Source organism: Centroberyx gerrardi, chromosome 22 (assembly GCF_048128805.1).
Source record: "Centroberyx gerrardi isolate f3 chromosome 22, fCenGer3.hap1.cur.20231027, whole genome shotgun sequence".
Classification (NCBI taxonomy): domain Eukaryota; kingdom Metazoa; phylum Chordata; class Actinopteri; order Beryciformes; family Berycidae; genus Centroberyx; species Centroberyx gerrardi.
In genome coordinates, this window is record NC_136018.1 from 3,229,538 (window position 1) to 3,253,700 (window position 24,163).

Consider the following 24,163-nt stretch of genomic DNA (forward strand, 5'->3'; position numbering starts at 1 on the left):
TCACACTGTCACACTCACACTGTTACACTGTTACACTGTTACACTGTCACACTCACACTGTTACACTGTTACACTGTCACACTCACACTGTTACACTGTTACACTGTCACACTCACACTGTTACACTGTTACACTGTCACACTGTCACACTGTTACACTGTTACACTGTCACACTCACACTGTTACACTGTTACACTGTCACACTGTTACACTGTCACACTCACACTGTTACACTGTCACACTGTTACACAGTTACACTGTTACACTGTTACACAGTTACACTGTTACACTGTTACACAGTTACACTGTCACACTGTCACACAGTTACACTGTTACACTGTTACACAGTTACAGAGTTACACTGTTACACTGTTACACAGTTACACTGTCACACTGTTACACTGTTACACTGTCACACTCACACTGTTACACTGTTACACTGTTACACAGTTACACTGTTACACTGTTACACAGTTACACTGTCACACTGTTACACTGTTACACTGTCACACTCACACTGTTACACTGTCACACTGTTACACAGTTACACTGTTACACTGTTACACTGTTACACAGTTACACTGTCACACTGTTACACACTCACACTGTTACACTGTCACACTGTTACACACTCACACTGTTACACTGTCACACTGTTACACAGTTACACTGTTACACTGTTACACACTCACACTGTTACACTGTCACACTGTTACACAGTTACACTGTTACACAGTTACACTGTCACACTGTTACACACTCACACTGTTACACTGTTACACTGTTACACTGTCACACTGTCACACTGTTACACTGTCACACTGTTACACTGTCACACTCACACTGTTACACTGTTACACTGTTACACTGTCACACTGTTACACTGTCACACTGTCACACTGTTACACTGTCACACTGTTACACTGTCACACTCACACTGTTACACTGTCACACTGTTACACAGTTACACTGTTACACTGTTACACAGTTACACTGTCACACTGTCACACAGTTACACTGTCACACTGTTACACAGTTACACTGTTACACTGTTACACAGTCACACTGTTACAGTTACACTGTTACTCTTCATTGAAACTCGTTTGAGTATTTTTGCGTTACCCACTTCAGAAACCTGCTGTAACAGCATGGCTTGTTCTGCCAAGTGTGTTGTCATCATTGTTTTAAAATGCAATGCAAGACTGTTGATCTGTTTTTAAAACAGTAATCCAATCAGATCTACGTATATCAAGCAGACTCAGATTAGCAGCATGTTGTCTGAAAGGATTTTCACTTTTTCCCACATTATTTTTGATGGCCGCTAACAAAAAATGAAACAATATAAAAGAAAAATAACAGTAACAACATTCTAATTTTAAAAAGTAACTAGTAACAACTGAAAAACACATTAAGTTACTAGTTACCACAAAAAAGTAATCTGAGTGCTCTAATGCGTTAGAAAGTAAAAAGCACAAAGTAAGGTGTTACTCACACTGCCAGCCACAGCTACAATTTAGCAGAGATTAGCTGCTGGTTAATTTTCCATAATGCCTGGAAATTATCAAATTGGTTTCCCATCCATTTTCTGACTGTAAAGAGTGTGTGTGTGAACGCCGGGCTTAATGAAGCTCAGTCGTAGCATAGAGTATGTAGCAGGTATCAGCCAGGTTCAGTGTGAGTGTGTGTGTGTGTGTGTGTGTGTGTGTGTGTGTGTGTTACCAGGTCGCAGTCAGCCAGGTCCAGGTCCTGCAGTGTGTTGTTCACCTGCAGCATGCTGGCTAACTGCATCGCTCCTCTGTTCCCAATCTTATTACCAGTCAACCTCAGAGAGAGGAGGACACTGTTACACTGAGAGAGAGAGAGAGAGAGAGAGAGAGAGAGAGAGAGAGAGAGAGAGAGAGAGAGAGGAGGGAGGGAGAGAGAGACAGAGAGGGAGAGAGAGAGAGAGCGGGAGGGAGACAGAGAGAGAGAGAGAGATACAGAGAGGGAGAGAGAGAGAGGCAGAGAGAGCGGAAGAGAGACAGACAGACAGAGAGAGATAGAGAGGGGGAGAGAGCGAAAGAGAGAGAGAGAGAGATACAGAGAGGGAGAGAGAGAGAGAGAGACAGAGAGAGAGGGGGAGAGAGCGAAAGAGAGAGAGAGATCATTACTTTTTGACATGTAAAATGTCAAAAAAAAGTGCAGAGATGTTCACTGTAGACAGTATAGTTGTGTGTGTGTGGTGTGTGTGTATGTGTGTGTGTGAGTGTATGTGTGTGTGTGTGTGTGTGTGTGTGTGTGTGTGTGTGAACCTGCAGACTCTTGGCGAGGGCTTCAGCTCCCTCTGTCTGTATGTCGTTACACATCAGGTCCAGACAGCGCAGGGTTGAATTCTCCTCCTGCACAGCAAAACAACCAGTAAACAACATGAATAATCCTAAATAAAAATCACAATACTGAGTACAGCAAAACTTCAGGTGTGTTTACCTGCAGGAGGTCAGCCAGGTGTCCGGCCCCCTCGTCCGTGATGTTGTTGTACCTGACGTCAAGCCCTGTCAATCAAAACACACTTAATCAATAAAACTATAGATCCTGCTCCCTCACCTGTCTGGTCTCACCTGAGTCTGGTCTCACCTGAGTCTGGTCTCACTTGAGTCTGTCCCACCTGAGTCTGTCTCACCTGAGTCTGTCTCACCTGAGTCTGGTCTCACCTGAGTCTGTCTCACCTGAGTCTGTCTCACCTGAGTCTGTCTCACCTGAGTCTGGTCTCACCTGAGTCTGTCTCACCTGAGTCTGTCTCACCTGAGTCTGTCTCACCTGAGTCTGGTCTCACCTGAGTCTGTCTCACCTGAGTCTGGTCTCACCTGAGTCTGGTCTCACCTGAGTCTGGTCTCACCTAAGTCTGTCTCACCTGAGTCTGTCTCACCTGAGTCTGGTCTCACCTGAGTCTGGTCTCACCTGTCACAGTGCGGTTGTTCCTCAGACTGAGCGACAGAGCGAGAAGGTCGCTGTCGTTCAGCTTCTGAACCCCCTTCAGCCGGCTGTTTCCCCTCAGCTTTAACCTGACATTTCTATCACACACACACACACACTTGGAATTTAGGTGAAATGCAATGTAATGTAATCAATGTTTTAATTCATTGATTCACCAAAAGATGTTGTAGATGCATGAGAACTAAAAGATAAAACATATATAACATAATATAACATAAACTAAAACATATAACACTAATTATCTACATAGAATGCCAAACTATAACGTATAATAACGAAATACATAACTTTTACCATCATGTGAACACAACTCTCATGCTATAAATATTTATTTCCTAAGGATGTACCCCTAAACGTCACATTTCGGTAATTTAAGTATAATAGAACAGTGTTTTCCGAACTTTTACATGTGAAGTATCCCCCAAATAAATACACATTAGACCACACACCCCCAATTAATAAGATTTTGTCCAAAGAAATGCCAGCTGAGAAGAGTTTGGTTGTTAGATATGACTTTACACAGAGTATTACATCTGTTTATGGAGTGTTAAGTATCAAAATACCGTTATCCTTCAACATTGTGTCACTGTGCTAATGTCTAGGGAGTTAAATAATACTGAGATTCAACTATTAGTCATTTTTCTGGGTCCCCGGCCCCGCTGGTTTAAAAAAAAAAATCCCACTTTCCCAGTCGTATTTACCACTTTGCTGCTCGTTCTGATACGCTCACTTCTAAATGCCAACATTTCCCACAGCACCTGAAGGCAGCATTAGCTCCGACACTTCCCCCCCCCCCCCCCACAATTCGGACTTTTAAACTTTACTTTGGTTAACAAACTTCTTCTTACTTGTCTTCCGTCGTCTCCTGTAAAACCTGTAAAACGTACGGGTTTATCAGCAGTCCGTGTTGTTCGCAGACAGCGGTGTAAACCTCTGAGACAGACCGGCTGCACATCATGCTAGCAGGAGTGAGGCGTTTGAGTTGCTATGGCAACACGGGCACGCAAGAGGGAAAAGCTGGAAGGAAATACGGAAGTAAAAAACAATAATACGGAAGTAACTTTTCATTAAATCTGTCCACTTTGCCAAATAAAAGTGAAATCTTAAAAACGATATCGACGAAATGAATAAATGTAAACCATATTTCAGTTGTTCTTCTATTATATTTACTCTTTTTTGGTTAACCTTCAACAAATCGAAGCATTGTCTTATATTAGCTTGTTTTTTTTCCTTTTTAAATCTATTGGTGAAAGGGTTCAACTTGTAAAGACAGTTTAAAATATTTCATATATGAATATAAATAGACTAATGAAAAGCCCCAAAAATGTTTTTCTAATAGAAAGATTACCTGAAGAAGCTGTATTATCATATAATAAATAGTAAAGCAATAAAAACCCTTGAAGCTAAAGCCTTCGGGCTTTTATTTAATCACATAGGCTAGTGTATAAAGAAAAACATAAAGGAAATACAGAACGAAGGACAAAAGTTTTTCTGATATAATTTGAAGATCTTATAAAACGTTTACCAATGGTCAACAGTAAGACTATAACCTTGATAAAGTATATCTGAATTATTAATTGAGAAAAACGCACATACATTTTATTTTTTCCTTTTTCTGTACTCATTTTATTTTCCTGCCGTATTTTTACAGTGGTGAACTTTGTGTACTTCATATTGTTTCATCTCCATTACAAGCGATGCACCTATTTTTCTTCAAAATAAAAAAAAAAGGAAGGAAAAGAAGAGTGGAAAGAAAGCAGGAGAGCATCAACAATGTTATGCACATTTTCTAAATTTTAGCACAAATCATTTTGATAAGAGACTTCAAACAGCTGCTTTTAAAAAAGAAAAAAGACGAGACATTTACATCTCAGAAACAAAAAGCTTGGTATGCATCAACATGGCTACTGGAAGCTGTTAATAAAACCACCATCACAAGTCAAACACAGATTAAACAAAAACATTTATTATATAAAAAAAACAAAAACATAACTCCTGTCTACTGTGTTACCTCTTACTAAAACAATATAAGACAAAATAGTTTTGGGACTTGAGGAAGGACATTTCACACAGGACCGTCTTTCTCATTACACATTTCTTTCCATTCACATTCAAATAAAATCTAAACGCAACTTTTCTTAACTATTTTTTGAGTTGATTATTCAATCGAACCAGAACTGCTAAAAATGTTTGACAGGTAAAACGGGGAAAGCGGCTGCTAAACTTTGGAATGCGTCAGCCGCTGGAAGAAAAAGTTCAGTTTCCTGCACTGGAAGAACTAACCGAGCTGAAATTAAGTCTCTAACTGACTTGACTGACCGTTTAACTAAAGCTGTTATCCAGAGTGAGCAGGTTTTGGTTCATTGTCCCGTTACCAGTGACAGGACACACGGCTGCTGATGGACAGGTCCAACCACCGGCCTACCCCTTGCACCATGTCACTATGTGTTTTCTATCACTCAGCCAATGAAAGATGGCGCTAAATGAAAAGTTTCAAACAATCAGAAAGTCGTTCTCACCAGTGCAACAGAGTTTAAAGCGTGTAACTTTCTAGAACATTTCCTCTTCCTATCTCCACAGATATTTCTACAGGAGTTCATAAAGGGTCGACTGCCAGGACAAGGCGAGACTCTCGGTCACCAGAACTAATTTTCATTTTGTCAAAATAAGTGACCAATACCAATGACTCAACAATTACTTCACCAGGCGCTGAGATTTCTGCCTTTCAAAACTCATTTTCCGGCCTGTACTCTGTTATGGAACAAATCCCCCCCCACCACCTACTGGAATTTCAAGACTCTCCCACTCCGGCATCGCAAGATATTTCAGCTATAAAAAGCAAATGCCAAAGCAGTATTTAGCATAGTGATATATCAGCGCTTCACTAGACGTTTCTGTTGGAGCTCGGCTCTAATTAGCTATCTTACTCCTCTCGATTATGAAAATGTGACTTTTACAGACACTTGTATAGGAGGAGATGACGTCTATCAGTGTTGTTGTAGTTCCTACTGGTCGCTGACAGATGTCAGTAAAGATCACAGATTCCTTAATGCCCCTTTAACAGTATTTTTATAGGAATACAAGCCTGAGTGTGAGTGAGCGCGGGTCACGATGGAGGCTGACGGAGGCTGACGGTGGTTTGTGTGTTAAACAGTGAAAGCGTTCTGCCGTGTTCAGTGAGGCCGGCGGGGCTCGGCTCTCACTGCTGAGGAGCGCTGTGTTCGCCGTCGTCCACGGTCCTGATGATGACGATCTGCTGCAGGTTCTGGGCGGGCGAAGGCGGCCGCAGCTGCTCCACCAGGGCGTGCAGGGTGTCCGAGTTGATGGTCTGCTCCTGGTCGGGTTCAAAGGTCACCTGGTTGGAGCCGGTGACGGCGGGGTCGTCGGGCTCCGTCTTGAAGCCCTGCGCGGCGGCGGCGGCGGCGGCCGCTGTGGCTTTGGGGGTGGGCGTGGCCGGGTCGGGGTTGTGAGGCTCGACGCCGGAGACGGAAACCAAACCTTTACTGTCTTCAGAGAGTTTGCTCTGGACGATGGCAACTGGCTGGGACGAAGCCAGGAGGACGACTGCTTAGACAACACACACACACACACACACACACACACACACACACACACACACACACACACACACACACACAAAGAAAAGCACTGAGTTATCAAACAGGAAGGAGAGGGTGAAATGTGCTGCCATTCCCTTACACACATTGGTTTTCAAACTGATATGTTAAGGTGAGAACAACAAAACGAACACAGTAAAACAAAACATAGACATGGTCGCTCACACACATATACACACTTTGACACACATTAATATAAGTACAATATTGTCACAATAACCAAAATTCTAATACGACTTTGATACCGCTGTGAAAGATTGAATTCTATGTTGAATTTTAGAAACGTACGATACTTTCACCAAATCCGTATACATACAGATAAGAAGAAGAAGAAGAAGAAGAACAAGAAGAAGAAGAAGAATTCTCTAGACTCTAGACAGTGGACTGCAGCAGTCTATGTCAAACAGCTGAAAACATGAAAACAGCATCAAACAGTCCACCATGTTTTCAAATGGATCCCAGTTCACCTAAACTGGACAAACTGGTGCAAGAAGGGAAATACGGAACTATTTTGCTTACCGAGCCGACAAAGACAGTGACAGTAATAGTATTGAATTCTTAGACATTAAACTTAGTATTGGAGTCAAAGTCCAAATCCTGCTTTCGTGACAACACTCACCGGCCCTCGCTCTCTCCTTGTGGTGCCGCAGCTCGTCAGCGTGAGCCTTCTCCTGGTGTTTCATCATGTTCTTCACGCTGGCAAACCTGTTGCCACACAGCAGGCACTGCACCCCGGGGTTCCCCTCTGCACAAACACACAGCGACAGTCAGTACGCTCCACCAAGACGGCCACGCTGCAGGCGGCACACTTACTTCAATAAAAAGCAATGTAAGGAAAATCAAATCATACTTTCATCTTCTTTGATGACTGTGTTGGCTGCCTAAGTCTTAGGTTATCACTTAGGAACTAGCATGTTGTAACATAACACCGCCTTCAGAATGAGGCGAACCAGGGACCAGGGAAACTTTTCACGGTCATCGGTTGTCAACAGCCAATCAGATTTCTACACTTTCTCCTTTCCCTACCGATGTGATTTTGATTCATTCTATAGCTCTGACTAGCAAGTGCAAAATGAACGAGAAATTGATTGCAGACGTTAAAAGCTTCCCGGTTCGCTGAAACTTTTTTTGAAAGACTACTGGAATTAAACATCACAAAAACAAAGCTTGGAAAACAGTTGTATCTATCATTGGGGTTGATGGTCAACTTTGAAGTCATTTTAGTGAGTTTTTGTTAATTTGTGATTATTGCTGCCTAATTACAGCTTTCTAGCGATATTAAGTCGTCAAAATGATATAACGTTATGAAAGACCAAAATAGTGAAAATACATATATCGACCAGGTTGCTCGTAGTGTGAACAGCCATTTAGGGGCAGAGTCTACCTGTGCCTCTGAATGGGACGCTCCACTTGGCTCAGTCCTAGCCAAACCTTCCAAAAGGTTAAATGTTACATCAGATAATTTACTCATGGTTAGCATTTCAACTTCAGACGCTCTCCTCAGGTTCTGAACTTCCTCCTTCCTGTCCTCGTCTTTACCTCCATCTGGCCTCAGTGAGTGCTCACTTGTCTCACTACTCTCACTGTCTTCTTCTCGGCTCTCAATCTCACTGTCTTCTTCTCTGCTCTCAATCTCTTCTTCTCTGCTCTCAATCTCTTCTTCTCTGCTCTCAATGTCTTCTTCTCTGCTCTCAATCTCTTCTTCCTGGGACAGCTGGGAACCTTTTGGAAAATCAGCACATCCACTCTGCATCACTTTTTACATGTAATTTCTAAACATCTAAAACCTGAAACCATTTAGCCTCTGTGTCCACTGGGCTCCTCTTTTTGAGCTTGTACCTGTAGCACTGGTTGCGGTGCCTGCTGTTGCTATGAGAAAGAAGAGCGGTGTTCTTTTGTAAAAAGATGGAATATTTTTAACTGCTAATAACTTCACTCTGAGAGTCAACACATACCAAGCTCTCAGCAGTGTAGTCTTGCTGTTCAAAATGCCAAAAAAACAAGGAAGTGCTGTGAGGATCCCAGTGGACACACAATGTAAGAACTATACTACTTATTACTCATTTCAAAAGTAATATTATTGCTTGACATATTACTCCATAGGATCAGTAATTTGTTACACTACTTGTTATATTACCTTACATCTCCAAATGTATTGACTGCATCATCTCTTACATTTTACATTGATGTCCGATGTTCTTGTCATCCTTTTGCTCAATGAAAATCAAAGTAGTGACAATACTTCCACCTAATATTACTTAACTTCAAATAGTAGTTTATTAGACTACTCGTTACTGGGAAAAGTAATAAGATTACTGTAACGCATTACCACCCAACGCTGAAAATCTTAATGTTGAACTCGGATCACGAGGCTCACCTGGGTGGAGCCTGCGCATGTGTTTCTTCAGTTCAGACGATGTTCCAAAACTCGCTTCACAGTGAGAACATTTGTACGGAGTCTCACCTGGAACACAAGCACAAAAAAACACTCAAAACACAGACAGCAAAGGCATATTCAGAATATATTCAAAATTGTTACGTAATGAAGGAGTTCTTGAAATAAGAATAACAGTGTTGAGCAGAGGGAAATTAACTACCTGCCACAAACCAAAAGCTGGTAAGTTTTGGCTTGTAAATTTCACCTCCTTTCCAGTCACTGTGGCAGGTAACTAAACATCATTTGGAGTTGCTTTTCTATTCTAAAAATCAAACCGGCTGATCAAACAGGTAAAGTAGCAGGTGAATTTAAAAATGCGCCAGACACTGTAGCTGGTGGGGAAAAAGGAGTTTGCCCTGCCAAAGTGCTGAATGTGTGTTTGATCCCAATGAAAAAAGATTTAGTTCAGCTTTTTGTGTTTTATCACATTAAATACATAATCATGGCTGTGTTGTTGTCACTGCAGAGCACACACACGCTCACAACTTTCCCCGGATAAATAAATGTGGAAAAACATCTCTTACCCGTGTGTTTGCGTGCGTGTGTGATGAGAGAGGAGGAGACAGAGAAAGACATGCCGCACAGATCACACTGGTACGGTTTCTCCCCCGTGTGTCGTCGCTTGTGATAGGTCAGCGTGCTCGACTGGGCGAACGCCTGACCGCAGACGTCACACACATAAGGTTTCTCCCCGCTGTGCAGTCTGTAACACACACACACACAAACAAAAACAAAGTCAGGGATGTGAACTCCCAAAACAGAGATATTATGTATTCTGAACGCAGCTCATGTACCTGACGTGTATTTTGTAGTTGGAGGAGGTGGCGAACTTGAGGCCGCAGCGCTCACAGGTGTACGGCTTCTCCTCCCCATGGTGCATTCTGCAGTGAGCGATCAGCTGGCACTTCTGAGCAAAACACTTGTCGCACTGCGAGCAGGCGAACGGCTTCTCTCCTGAGAGAGAGAGAGAGAGAGAGAGAGAGAGAGAGAGAGAGAGAGAGAGAGAGAATAATGAAGAAAGAGAAAGGAGACAGTGGGACTTAATTCACCCACTAAAACCATGCATGTATAATTCAGTGCATAATTCATTTTACACAAAAGGTAGTTTCAGCCAATCTCGTTATTCGTAAGACATTACAATAGTGCTGATAATTCCCCATTAAAATCTATACATGCGTTGTCAAAGATGGAATTGTCTTCCATGTTAATTCTTGCTTAGCCATCTTTCCTGCTCTCTATCGCCATCTTTTATTTAACTTTTGAGACGGTGTACATGTGTTGGTAATTGTTGTATAAAAGCCATAATATCCATGAGTACATCCTTTACTATGATTATTATGGGTACTTTGGTGATGTTGAGGGTAGGGTTCGACCGATACTGGCCTTTTATTAAATATCAGATAACACAGTTTTAGTGTCCCATGATGATCTCAGTGTTGTTTCAGAGGCTTTTCCACCCTGACAACAATAACATTCTTGGGGGAAACACTGAATACTTTTACATTTTTGGCATGAAAATGGAAAAATTTGAGCAGCTTCAATACAAAAATACAGTATTGGTATTGGACTTGGAAAACCCATGTCAGTGGAACTGTAGTTGATGGTATCTGCCTGCACCTCGTACCTACTGCAGCATCGTTGGACCCAGAATCTCAGTGAAGAAAGCCCTCTCGGCTATTATCGCTATAATAAATGCAATGTAGGGTAATTTCTTCCCACAAACCCACTCATTATCCATAGTACACACTCACCTGTGTGTATGCGCAGGTGTGTTTTCAGCTGAGTCCCTTGTCTGAAGGTTTTGGAGCAGAAGATGCAATTGAATGGCTTCAGTCCCTTATGGATTTTCATGTGTCTGCGCAAGCTGCTTGACTCTGTGAACATTTTGTTGCACTCAGTGCAGAACAGTGATTTTTCTAATACGCCTTTCTTTTCCCCGAACTCGTCCTCGCCTTCCTCGTCGTCGTCGTCCTCCTCTCCCTCTCCCTCCTCTCCCTCCTCACCCTCCAGGTTGCTCGACTGGCTCTGCCTCCTCCTTCCCCTCCCTCTCCCCCGGCCCCTCCCTCTCCTCCCTCCTCCGCTGCTCAGTCGTACTCTCTTGGCTGGAGAGCCTTCCAACGAGGGGCTCCAGTCTGCAGATGTGTCTCCTTCTTCCTTCACGCTCGTGTCAGAATCCCCCAACGCAACATCCTCAGTCTTACCTGCGCCTCTCCCCCTCCCTCTGCCCCGCCCCCTGCCCCTCCCTCGGCCCCTCCCCCTGCCTCTGGAGGCCAGAGTCTTGGGCGTGCCTTCAGACGTGCTGCTGGACGCCGCCTGGTCACCGCTGGGGGTCTTAGGCTTTCTGCCTCTCTTCTTGCCCTGTCCTCTACCAGCACTCTTTGGAGTTGTAGGAGTATAATCTTCATCACTTCTGTCTTCCTCTTCCCTCTCTCCATCTTTCTCCATCTCCTCCTCCTGCTGCTGCTGCTCCCTCTTCCTCTTTCCGTTCCCCTGCTCCTCCCCCACTGCTGAAGCAATAGAGAGAGGTGCAAATCCTACCGGGGTATTGGGGCTGGTGGCAGAGGCGGGACTGGGGGGAGAAGGAGGGCTAACAAAAGCAGGAGAGGAGGCAGATTCCTTCCCTGCCTCTGATTGGGTCGTCCCACTTGTCTCTGTCCAGTGGGGGTTTTCCTCCAGATACTGCGTGGCCTCGGACATTCCCAGGAACACCGCCGCTCTACGCACGGCTGCTAGTCTGTTACTGAAACCATGGACATTGATGGAAATTAACATATTGCACAAAATAACACACTAACTGACTGGTGTTGCTACAGCTCAATGGCTCTACTACTGCCAGGGTTAGGGGTTTGATTCACACCCATGCTTTAAAAAATGCCCTCATGGTACTGTAACTGTGAATTCACACTGCGAGCGACATGATCAACAAGTCACCCCAAGTCCACTCATTTCCTGTAGAGCTGAGTAACTGGGGAAACTCGGCCGATGTGTGGACGCTCAACAAGCTTGTTGCCATGGCTGAACGTCAGCAGGCAATCAAATTTCCAGGCGTTCTTGTTTTGCTACTGATGTGATTTTGTTCCATGAACAATAGTTCCTCCTGACAAGTGCAAGACAAGAAGTTGATTCCAGCCATTCAAAGTTTCCCAGTTCTCTACAACTTTTATCTGAGACTACAGGAATAAACATCTCTAAAACTAAGCTTGGAGAATGGTACATCCATCATTGGGGTCGACGGTAAGCTTTAAATTAATTTTATTGAGGTTTTTTTTTACTTGACTGGTAAAACTCTGTAGCCGGATGTGATCACTACATAGATGGAATCAGTCCTAATAGAGCGACCATCAACCAAATTGCTTGCAGTGTGAACGCACCAAAGCACTCTTGGATAACGGGATCCACCAAATGGAAAATATACTGTCTGTATGCATATATAGAATTACATGTTTAATCTTTTTACAGTGGCGTAATACTACAACCTAGCTCCGTTTTTACCTGCTGAGGCTCATCTGTCCTGTGTAGACAAACTCCAACAGCTTCTCCAGCGCGTACCGGCTGACTTTGTCAGGGTCCAGCGTGGTGACCTCTTGACCCTTGTCGGCCTGGGAGGAGAAGTACTTGCTGAACGCGGCCAGAATGTTGCGGTGAGCTCTGAACTCCACTTCTCTCACCGCTATGGTTATGTCACACAGGAAGTCCATCTCTCGCTGCTGATGTAGACGCTGCAGGAGCAGCTTTCCATGGTTTGTGACACGAGCCATCACTGCTGCCGGGTTACGCTGAAACACAGTCAACATCAACACAGCTGATTAGAAAAATTCAGTTTCATTTTGCAGAGGGAGTGGGATCAACTAACTGTGGCCCTGTGTAGCTCAAAAGATAGAGCAAGACTGACACTGGCAGGGTTGACACTGCCAATTCACCACTATAGGGGTTGTGCAATATTACAATAAATAAGGCTAAAGAGGTTGTGCAACAATTTCTCAGTAATAGGCTACGGGGGTTGTGGGTTCATTGGAATAGTTGCACAGTATGATGCGATGGGGTTGTGCAATGGGTTGCTTTGCGTTCTTTATATTGGTAAATATGTATATCAAATTGTACGTATGAGTGGGTTTTTTTGTATGACGATTTTGCATGATTGTATGTGAAGGATGCTCTGCATGAAACTGATGTTTTTTATTGTGACACAGCAACAGAGTCCATGATGAGCTTCCCCACAGGGTCAATAAAAGTATATCTTATCTTATAACCATGGGATCACTCATGGTGGAAAAGTCCACCAAATCAAACATGTTGACGACAATATTCGACTGTGAGTTAACCCCACCAACTCAATACCATCATCATCATTTCATCTGCTCTGCAATATGTATAGGCAGATATGAAAACTCTCCTTAAAATTAACCTGAATACAGTTCAGACCCAAAACATGAGGGAGTTCAGATCAACATTTCATCTGGTCTGAAATATGTATAGGCAGATATGAAAACTCCCCTGTTATTCTTAAAATTAATCTGAATAAGGGGACCAGGGGACCATTACTTCATGTCACATATTTACTTACCTCCACAAATGAGAATCCAATGTCAGGGCTAGATAGCACAAAAAGAAAATAATTATTAGTTTTCTACAGTTGTAAATCACATCATTATCACTAGTGAAGCACTAACTTGGTGTATTATCAGCAGTGGGTCAGTTATATGCGAGAAGTTGGGTCATCTCCTTAACTGTTACATTACACCACTGTTATTAAGATAATGGTGAATAAAAAGTGAAATAGTGAAATATATACGAAGGGAATCCACTGGGCCTAATGTTAGTCTAAATCGACATTTCTAACAAATCCAGTTTTCTTGAATCAGCAGACTTGACAGTTGAGATGAACCCGTTTTTGAAAATAAAAGCTCCCGCCTGCTTCCTCTAAAGGCCTAGCTTGATGAACCGGGTGCCATATGCTTTGCTAACGTTAACACTGCTGTCGTGGACTATTTAAAAATACATTCTGACGGTTGTATGTTCTCCACATGTATTTTTAGCATTTTATTAACCGACCAAAGCTCGTCGGAAGCGCTGTAACGCTTTAGCATCTAACCGAAGAAGCTAACTTATGAAGCTAAAACAAAATATTTTCGAACTCGGCCATAAAAAGCGCGCAAAACATTGTGCTCTTATTTCGAAGGTTTGACGAGGTTTTGTACTGTCGGTTTCAGCGTAAGTTAGCGTAACGTGTTAAAAACGGTTATTTCGGCAACAAGGTGCATAAACACGCTATTAAATCGTAACAAATTATTGTTGTAAATACATTATTTTGATCAAACGCAGTGATTAAATAAAAGCAGAAAAGTACCTTCTAATATCCGCGTCGAGCAGCCATTATCCAGTGACGTAGGGATATATGTGATTCTCGCGAGACTTCATTGTTGTTAAAGTTACAGTACACTCAAAAAGTAAAAACGACTGTATGTCAACTATGGCTGTGAGTTCGTACAATTTAACGCTCAAAAATAAAGATTAACAGCTCAGAAGTACTCAGATGCGTATTTTATTGATCCAGTGTAAGTGAAATATGACACCATACATAACTCTTAGGACATGACTTTTTTTCTGAATAGTTTGCCCCCACTCCACACTACATGCTTTTGTTTTGGTGAAAATCAGTGCAGTCTAATGCAAGTCACTGAATTTGACTATTTTCTCATGAACACCCTTACCCTTTATGTGATTGAGATTATATATATTATAATGTAATATGTTATGTTATATAAATATAATGTTTTGAAATGCTGACTGATGAATTTCAGATATTAGGCCTACGATTCGTTTTGAAATGAAACCCTTCATTTGCATGTAAAGGGAGTCTATTGAAACCCTGAGAAACAGATTGTTCTTTGTCTGTTTAATATGTGAACATCTCAGTTTGACAGGATGATCAGCTGGATGTTGGAGATCTAAGAGGACTGTTGCAGTACTTTTTTTTCACATCTATCATGAACGCTTTGAACACATAAGCCTTTGGAGATGAGACTGGGTGGCAGATGAACTAACTGAAGAGTTAATTTCAAAATTATATAGCCATTTTGGAAAGAAAAACATGGAAAAACTCATGATTCAATATTTCTAAAATATATTGGATCCAGGCTATATCAGTGCTGTTTTTGTCAGCAAAGGACTTAAGTTGCTTAATATCCTTTAAAAAGTACCATGGGTTATTTTAATACCATCCTGTCTATAAGAGGATGTGTCCCTTTTTGGATATAGTGGAGATCTCATGTTGAAACCAAACTCAAGTTGGTCATTCCCTCTTGTTTTGTGTTTTCCTCTGTCTCAACACTAGATGGCAGCAGCTGCCTGCTGCAGTCAGTGGCACAGGTCCAACCACCAGAGAGATCACTGTTATATTTAATGAACTGTGTAGCCTATTATTGTGCACAGTTCAGCTCTTTTACTTTTACATTCCATCAAGAGCCCTCAGGTCTTCTACTGCTGATTTTTTAGAAGTACAAAACCCCACTCAAAAGAAGATTGGGGATGCAGCCTTTTTTAACTATGCTCCTAAACTGTGGAACACCCTGCCAAAGAATATTAGAGAGGCGGGCTCTGTAAGCATTTTCAAACGACTGCTAAAAACTTATCTTTTCAGCTTAGCTTTGTTTCTGTTCAGGATCCCAACAGAGCTGACACGGGCAAGTACGAATTTTCATTGGTCTCATTGGTAATGCTTACTTGCATGAGTGAACACTATATGTGGGGGGGGGGGGGACAGAGCTTTACCCTGTATGATCCTCATCCATCTGTGGATGGTGAGGTTTTTGACCAAGAGGAGAATCTATGATTCTCGTCTGCCTTAGGCAGTGAGATCTGACGTAAATATCAGATCAAGAGTAGAATCAGGAAGGACAGGGGAAAAGTAAATTAAAGAAAAACATATGGGTTAACTCACAATGTGCATCTAAAAGTGGGAATATTTGTTGTGTTCTTTTATCTTTCTACTTTACTTGATTCTTTTAATGCAATGCATCTTGCTTGTTCTTTTATATGAATTTTATATTTTTATCTGTCTCTTATCTGCCTTTTATTGATGTAAAGCACTTTGAGCTGCATGTTGTGTATGAAAGGTGCTATACAAATAAAGGTTATTATTATTATTATTATTATTATCATATGTTCCTGATTTTTCAGTTCAGTTCAGTACAAATCAAACCTTTATTGGTTTGAATTTGGTTTTCAGACAGGGTTTACAGTAAAACAGAACATAATAAAAAACACAATAAAAACAGAACAAACCATCACAACATAAACCATAAAGACAAATATCAGTCAATAACACCAGACAGAGTAAACAGGTCGATGTTGATGTTGTCTCTCAGACCCAAATCTGAGAATATCTTTATTGTTAGATATGATTTTGTCCAGAATTGCAAGACTATCTGTATTGTAGACAGAGAGATAACAGAGAAACTATGATCAAAACAGTCATTCTTCTACATTCTCTAACTGTGTTAACTTCTTGTAAATTAAATAATGGTGAAGTTTAATAATTCATCAATTTGCTGGAGCTCCCCCGGGAACCCCCTCAAGGACCCCTGGTGGTCCCCGGACCCCACGCTGAGAACCACTGATATATAGAGCAATAAAGAGTCGCTCATTAGTGAAAAATACAAATTTCATCACATGCTACATCACTTAATGTGCAAATGAAGCAGTCTAATGGGGATAAATGAGTCCCAAGTTATTTTATTCTTGAGTTATTATTATTATTATTATTATTATTAATAACATGATCCTCTGTATATCCAAACCTCATACTCTCAGTCTTCTGCTAAGGTTGTAAATATTCTGTAACGACTGAATTCTCTCTCTTTTTCTTCTCTCTGTATATATCTTACTGTCAGGGTGTCAGACTCTTCTTCTGTGGTCCTTCACAGCACTCTCTCTCTCTCTCTCTCACACACACACACACACACACACACAGAGAGAGCGGCTCTCTAAGTGGAGTATGATAGAGAGGTTAAGTGAGGTGATTCATTATTGATGTTCTCATACTTTCCTAAATCACACTCCGGCCTTCAGACAGTGGGAAACCCGTCCACTATTGATCCCTCCATCTTCTTCTTCTTCTTCTCTCTCCAAATCTCTTCTCTTTCCCCTGCCAGGTTGTTGTTGTTATGAGTCTGCACATGAGTGAAATGTTCTGTTTATGTTTGATGTTGTTTCTTCTGATTATCTTCTTGATTGTTTTACATCTTTCTCTATGGGGTGAGATGTTTTTTATTAGGCCCTCTGGGTGTTTTTGTCTCTCTTGCACAGTTTTCTTCTCCTTTTTTCAGTGTGTTTATTAGGGATGTATATATATCGAAATTCAATATACCACAATACATACGTATCATGGGTCAGAAAATGAATAGTAATATCAGCTCCATGTTATTCTGCTGTAGTAATCACAAATGAGACGCTTGACCATCATAGTTTCACAAGCTCTCCATCCAAATTATATTGTTGTCACTTTGTCACTTTGTAATGACATTTTTAAATTGTTGTTTACATTCTAGCAAGACAATGGCATTACAAAAATAAACATAATTCTGCACAGTCAGACTTTGTTGTCATTGAACTTTTATTTATCAGATTGTATCGTGTGTGTATTGAATCGTGAAGCTCATATCACGTATCGAATCATGAGATAAGCAGATTGTCCCATTCCTAGTTTTGATCATTTTTGCTCCTAAAATAAAGTCAGTAAAATGTTCATAAAGCGAACTTGAGCAAACAGATTAACTCTTTTCAAATGAGTCTCATTAACCAAAACCAATCTTCAGCAGAAGCACCAGCAGGAAGCATTAGGTTTGTTTTTATTCGTATGAACAAAGTGGCGTCCGGGGATCCGCCGGCTTCAGCTCAATCGATGTTCCTCCTCCTCTGCCCTCGACCCTCTGCCACGCAGCAACAGCAATAAAACACATGCAGCAGCAGCAACTTTCATTTTCATAATGGACTCAAGCCGTCGTCTCAGAGGCTGAAACGCCCAAACAGATCAAAGCCTTTCTGTCTGTTTTTTCTTTTGCTAGTATAATACATTTTTGTATGTGTCCCAGGACACATCACTTATTGATGTGTCCTGGGACACATTCAAAGACCTGTAAAACTCCTCATAACACTGAGGGATAACTTCAGCTACCAGCAGTCTTACTACCAGAGCTCATCTTGACCAGTTCACACTCCGAACATTATAAAATCACATTTTGAATCTATAGGCCTAAGTATTTCATGGGAATATTAACATATTTACATTAATCTAATATTGAGTTAGAATATTAATTAGGATATGAATAGGATACTAAAAATGATGTGATCATGCTGCCATGCTAGCATTACTTATGTCAGCATGTATTTTGAGTTGACCTAAGTGCTGTTAGAATCCTCTACCCACAATGCTTGTTCAGTGTCAAAAGTAGGGTTTTGCTTGGTGTCAAAAGGGCGTAAGTGCAGTTATGCCCTTTTGGCAGCAAACAAAACCCTACTTTTACTGTTACGGCTTTCAGTTTTTGTTTAATTAAAACTTATGGGTCATGATTTCAATTGTGTCCTTTTGGCACTGAAAAGATCTCACTGAGACCTTTCAATTGATATATAATACTCATATTTGCCCAAAATCGCACTTATGCCCCTTTGGCTCCAAGCCCTCGATATACACACAGGCATAGTGTTAAATAGACACTGACAATTTTGCAGTGAAGCGTCATGGTTTGTTTAAATGTTATGCTATCATTCATTTTGGAAGAGTAGATGTAAATGTTTTCATTTGGTGTTTATCTCAGAACTAAACTCTTTTAATGTCTCAGTAGATTGTTGTAGCAGCCGGTACTGTTCAGGTTGTGAACAAAAACAATCCAGTTTCCTCTCCAGGTTTCAGGAAGGTGATATCATAAAAGACAGACAGGAAAGCTCCTTTGGGACTTCCAGGTTGAGCATGTAGCGAGCAGACGTGTGAGAAGTGGCTCCCGAACCTATTTTTATTTTCTACCCTATTTTTTCCATTATTGAGTTCAGTTAGTCTTCTTCTGATTATATCCACTAGTTAGGAACACCTTTACACCATAAAATGGCATCAAAGAAACATCTACGAGGGTATAAAGCGACGGAAAGGGAAGACGATGCCGAGGACGAAGCAATGGCTGCGCTAGCTAATGTTAGGCCGAGGTGCTGAGCTACCAGCGGATCTCGATAAACTCCGCTCCGTGCTTCTTTCCGAACTCGCGCAGTCTATGAACTCCCTTCTGAAAAAAGCACTCGACGATGCATTGGCACCACTTTCAGCGTCTCCGGAGCAGGTCAAATCGTCTTTCAACTCCCATGACGAACGCATCCATGACATGGAAGAAGGGCTGTCTGACCATAGCGACAGAATTGGAGCTATTGAAACAACATGCGCCGCGCTCCAAGCAGAGAACAAAAAGCTGAGAGACAAGGTGGAGGACCTGGAAAATCGCTCTCGTAGATCCAATCTGCGAGTTATTGGCATTCCGGAGAAACTGGAGGGGCCAGATCCGGTTAAATTTATGACTGAATTTTTCGAAGAGGTTCTGGGGAAAGATTTTTTCCAGTGACCCCTCATTCTTTCTCGTGCCCACAGAGTAGGACCCAGGCCTGCAACCGACTCCACCTCCCAGCGGCACCAGGGTGTTTCTAGTGCTCTTCCACTACTTTCAAGATAAGCACCGCATAATCACAAGAAAACGACAACAGCTGTACTTCAGAGGACACAAGGTGTTTTTTCACGAAGATGTCAGCGCGGATCTCGGCAAAAAACAAGCCGCCCGGAGACAGGGCACTGTTAGACCAGACTCTTGTGCAGGAGGAGATTACTGGAGTCATTGGGGCCATGCGGAGTGGCAAGACGTATAAGAAGTATTTAATGAATCATTGAAAAACGGTTCCCTACCCCCAACCCTCACACAAGCTTTGATTTCACTCCTCCTCAAAAAGGACAAGGATCCCACTAGCTGCGAGTCTTACCGCCCTATCTCCCTCCTTAACGTTGATGTAAAGATTTTAGCAAAAATACTGGCATGCCGTTTAGAATCCATTCTCCCCAAAATAATTTCAGAGGATCAGACTGGTTTTATAAAGGGTCGCCACTCTTTTTCGAATATTCGCCGACTTGCCAATGTGGTAGACTCCCCCGGTCCTTCTCTAACTCCAGAAGCTGTTATTTCCCCGGACGCGGAGAAGGCGTTTCATCGGGTAGAGTGGGAATATTTATTTGCCGTCTTGGAGAAGTTTGGATTTGGCAAAACATTTATTGCATGGATTCGTCTGCTATATTCATCCCCACAAGCATGCGTTCAAACTAATCATTCATGCTCAAATTTTTTCCCCCTGTCACGAGGGACACGTCAGGGATGTCATCTATCCCCACTTTTGTTCGCAACAGCAATTGAACCTCTTTCTATTGCATTAAAGTCATCATTGTCATTGCAAGGTGTGAGACGAGGGGCATTAGACCATCGTGTCTCTCTATACGCAGACGACCTTTTGATATATGTAAGTGACCCAGTAGCAAACGCCCCTGCAATCATATCAATTCTAGACAATTTTGGAGCCTTTTCAGGCTACAAACTAAATCTCCAGAAAAGTGAATGCTTCCCCATCAATGAATCAGCAATGCAAATCCAACAGGAATCATTCCCCTTCCACCTAACACACTCAGGTCTCAAATATCTTGGAATAAACATTACGCGTTCCTTCACGTCTCTTCTTGCGGCTAATTTTACACCCCAAGTTAACCAAATGAAGGCCGACTTTCAAAGGTGGAGCAGTCTACCTCTTACTATAGCAGGAAGAATACAATCCGTAAAGATGAACATACTCCCAAAATTTCTGTATTTGTTTCAGTGCCTACCGTTATTCCTGACAAAATCTTTTTTTCGTTCAGTTAATCAATCTATTGCTTCCTTTATCTGGGCAAATAAAGTTCCAAGAGTGAACAAAGGCTTACTTCAGAGGCGACGCGACGTGGGAGGGCCGGCTCTCCCCAGTTTTATTCACTACTATTGGGCGGCTAATCTCCAAAAAGTTTTATTCTGGCTCCACCTACCAGACACCGATTGGTGCGCACTTGAAGCGCAGTCTTGCCGCTCCTCATCCCTCCCTGCTCTGGTTTACTCCTCTCTGCCCACAAAGATATCTCGGTTTACTTCCAATCCCATCGTACTGTCCACCCTTAAGATTTGGGCCCAGTTCCGCAGTCACTACAAATTCGCCTCTCCCCCGCCCCCCCCCCTGGTCCCATGTGTAGAAACCACCTATTTCCGCCTTCCTCTCTTGACCTAACATTTACTCAGTGGAGCAGGAAAGTGCTCACTTGTTTTAAAAGCCTCTACAGCAAGGACGGATTTGATAGTTTTGATAACATATGTAGGAAATATGATCTTCCCCGTAATAATTTTTTCAGATATCTTCAAATACGCCACTGTACCAATACACTCTTTCCCTCTTTCCCTGCTCTCCCTACTGAAACGGAGTGGGAAAAGATGACTCTCCTCTTTGTTCAAAAGGGACTGATATCTTTGTTATATTCACAGTTAAAGTCCTTGGAAGACCAAGACCTTTCCAAAATTAAATCTAGATGGGAAAATGAGTTGATGATGGAGCTAACAGACTATCGCTGGACTGGAGCACTGGAAAGGATTAACTCCTCTTCATCATGTGCACGCTTGGGGCTCATCCAATTCAAAATAGTGCATAGAGCTCATTTAAGTAAAGCTAGGTTGGCGGAAATATACCCAGGAGCGGACGGGAGTTGTGATAGATGCTCCTTCTCCCCCAGCGAATTTGACACATATGTTTTGGTCCTGTCCCCAACTGAACCAATATTGGTCATCTGTTTTTGAGACACTTTCTGAGGGCCTCGGAATGGAATTGCAATATTCGGTATCCCTGACGAGACCTTAACTGTAACTCGGAATAAATCGGACATTATTACTTTTGCGTCACTTCTTGCCCGTCGTAGAATTTTACTGGTTTGGAGATCTCCCACTCCCCCATCTGTTAGTGCCTGGCTAAAAGACGTTATGTCTTTTCTCAAACTAGAAAAAAATTCACGTTGAGAGGGTCAATCAAAAGCTTTTACTTACTGTGGCAACCCTTTATAACATATTTTGAGAATCTTGAAGTACTACCTGATGAGTGAGACTGGACCCCCCCCTGTGTGTTATTATTATTCCGTCTATTTAAATTCAATGTTTGGTTCTGAAGGTCTGGTCAATTGCCCGACCGTGGTGGGAACTGAGTAACTTCACTGATGTTTGTGTAATTGTAGGTTTATTTACTTATTAATTCCTCGGAATAGATATGGGTGTTTGCGTGTGACAACATGCATGTCTGCTTTGCCCGTGTGTATATCCTATCGCTTTGAAGTGCTATGGAAAACCAAATGGTAAAATTGTTTCCCCAAAATGTTACCAGGGTATGTGAGGTGGGTGGGGTCAATTTAGGTGGGAGGGGTGCATCATTAAGCAGAGTTCTGTCTGGCAATTTTGTAAAAAATACCGCTCGCGGTACGTTTCACCTACATGTACGAAATTTGCCAGGCACATGTATCATGTCCAGACTTAAAAAAAAGGTCATCGGTCCCATGACCTAAACTCAACAGGAAGTCAGCCATTTTGAATTTATTATTTATTATTTCCTTATTTTGTCCATATTGTTATTTTCATCCTTCTTTATGCATCTTTTGTTCTTCCTCCAAAAGAAAATGGAGAACTGTTTTAATTCCTATAATGTATCACTGATTCACTCCTTCAATAAAAAGATTTATAAAAAAAAAAAAAGACAGACAGCAGCAGCATCACACACACACACACACACACACACACACACACACACACACACACACACACACACACACACACATCTCTTAACTCCAATTCTGGTGATTTTCAGGTTTTAACTGAACTTTGGTCTTATGAAACCCTTTCCAAACCCATTGGATAAACTCAAAAATACATTGGGTTCAATCTGAAAACAAGGCTGTTTCTCTAAGTTCCTGCAAAACCCGACCTGTGATGAACTGTCGATCTGTCCTGGGTGTTTCCCCTCCTGCTGCCCAGTGCATGCTGGGATAAACTCTAGCCTTGCTGTGACCCTGAATATAAATAACCGGGTAGGGAAAATGAATGAATGAAATGTTGGCGATACAAGCTTTTCACCCGACAGTGACACATATACAAATACATGTATGTTTGCGCACACACACACACACACACACTGGTGAGGGACATCAAATTGTTAAAGTGATGTTTTGTCCCTCCTCTCTTCCCCTCAGCAGGACATGCAGGTTCAGGAATGCTCGGTTTGTCTGGAATGTAAATCTTTCATTTGTTTTCTGTGTTCACGCCCGCAGGCCGCTGTGTTCTGCACACGAGCAGATCTGTCCCCAACATTTGAGAAACTCTTACTCTGACACAAAATGACTGAATGAAAAAAACTGGACTAAATCATGCAGTTAGCAGTTATGCAGGATTGCAGGTTTTCCAACTGGATTTCAAAAAAGCTATATATCCACTTTGAAACAAGAAGAAAAGTTGCCTAATGCTCACTGTCCAATACAAAAAAAAAAAATTGATGAGGTATAAAATGTTAGAATTTTGTAAGTGAATGGCTCAAGATAGCTAAGAACTTAAATAATATTGAATAGTTTTATTTTCACAGGAGTCTTCTTCAAATGGTGGATATCTCATTTTGGAATAAAACTCTTATATTTACATTTTACATTTTACATTTCACTTCCGCTCTTTTCCCGGGCGACAACGAGTTCAACGAGAGAACAAACTTCAATTCCTCCATCACCAAAATTAAAAGCAATAGTCAGAGCCGTTCTACCTGGAAAAATGTGAGAAAGAAGTGCGGGGATAAGAACTGAGAGTTAATGAGAGGCAGAAGGATGTTTTGTCTTCAGAGTGTGATGTGAGTCTTCACTGCAGAACCAGCTGCTGTGTTTCTGTGGTCGACCTGAGCAGAGCGACCTCTCCTTATCTAACCAACACACACCAGTCTCACCACTGTCACTTAGAAAGACTGTGTGTGTGTGTGTGTGTCTCAGCATTTTAAAACTTTATTTATCCTAAACATTTCTGCA

At 41.9% G+C, this 24,163-nt stretch overlaps 2 protein-coding genes across 2 annotated transcripts in view; both read right to left on the reverse strand.

The window, feature by feature from the left end:
• Window positions 1-5,787, reverse strand: part of lrrc34 (leucine rich repeat containing 34) — a 9,723-nt gene extending 3,936 nt beyond the window's left edge. Inside the window, exons 1-6 of the mRNA XM_078291528.1 lie at window positions 5,758-5,787; window positions 3,822-3,958; window positions 2,938-3,050; window positions 2,467-2,531; window positions 2,292-2,378; window positions 1,720-1,848 (exon numbers count right to left, since the gene is read on the reverse strand). Of these exons, the coding sequence (XP_078147654.1) occupies window positions 1,720-1,848; window positions 2,292-2,378; window positions 2,467-2,531; window positions 2,938-3,050; window positions 3,822-3,958; window positions 5,758-5,787 (561 nt within the window). The remainder of the gene's footprint in view (window positions 1-1,719; window positions 1,849-2,291; window positions 2,379-2,466; window positions 2,532-2,937; window positions 3,051-3,821; window positions 3,959-5,757) is intronic.
• Window positions 4,520-14,400, reverse strand: mynn (myoneurin). Its single transcript, XM_071904412.2, has 9 exons — window positions 14,375-14,400; window positions 13,592-13,619; window positions 12,520-12,803; window positions 10,779-11,767; window positions 9,822-9,981; window positions 9,552-9,730; window positions 8,968-9,054; window positions 7,210-7,335; window positions 4,520-6,537 (listed from the first exon to the last, which is right to left on the reverse strand). The coding sequence occupies exons 3-9, from the start codon at window positions 12,783-12,785 to the stop codon at window positions 6,173-6,175; spliced, it is 2,172 nt and encodes a 723-aa protein (XP_071760513.2). The 5' UTR covers window positions 12,786-12,803; window positions 13,592-13,619; window positions 14,375-14,400; the 3' UTR covers window positions 4,520-6,172.
• Between the last annotated feature and the right edge of the window lie 9,763 nt (window positions 14,401-24,163).

Bases quoted from the DNA above. Each gene is read 5' to 3' on its own strand.
- mynn (XM_071904412.2), bottom strand. From the start codon at position 12,785: ATGGCTCGTGTCACAAACCATGGAAAGCTGCTCCTGCAGCGTCTACAT. The intron at 9,731-9,821 runs GTACATGAGCTG...TGTGTGTTACAG, and splicing joins AACTACAAAATACACGTCAG to ACTGCACAGCGGGGAGAAAC. The intron at 7,336-8,967 runs GTGAGCCTCGTG...GTGTTTGTGCAG, and splicing joins CATGCGCAGGCTCCACCCAG to AGGGGAACCCCGGGGTGCAG.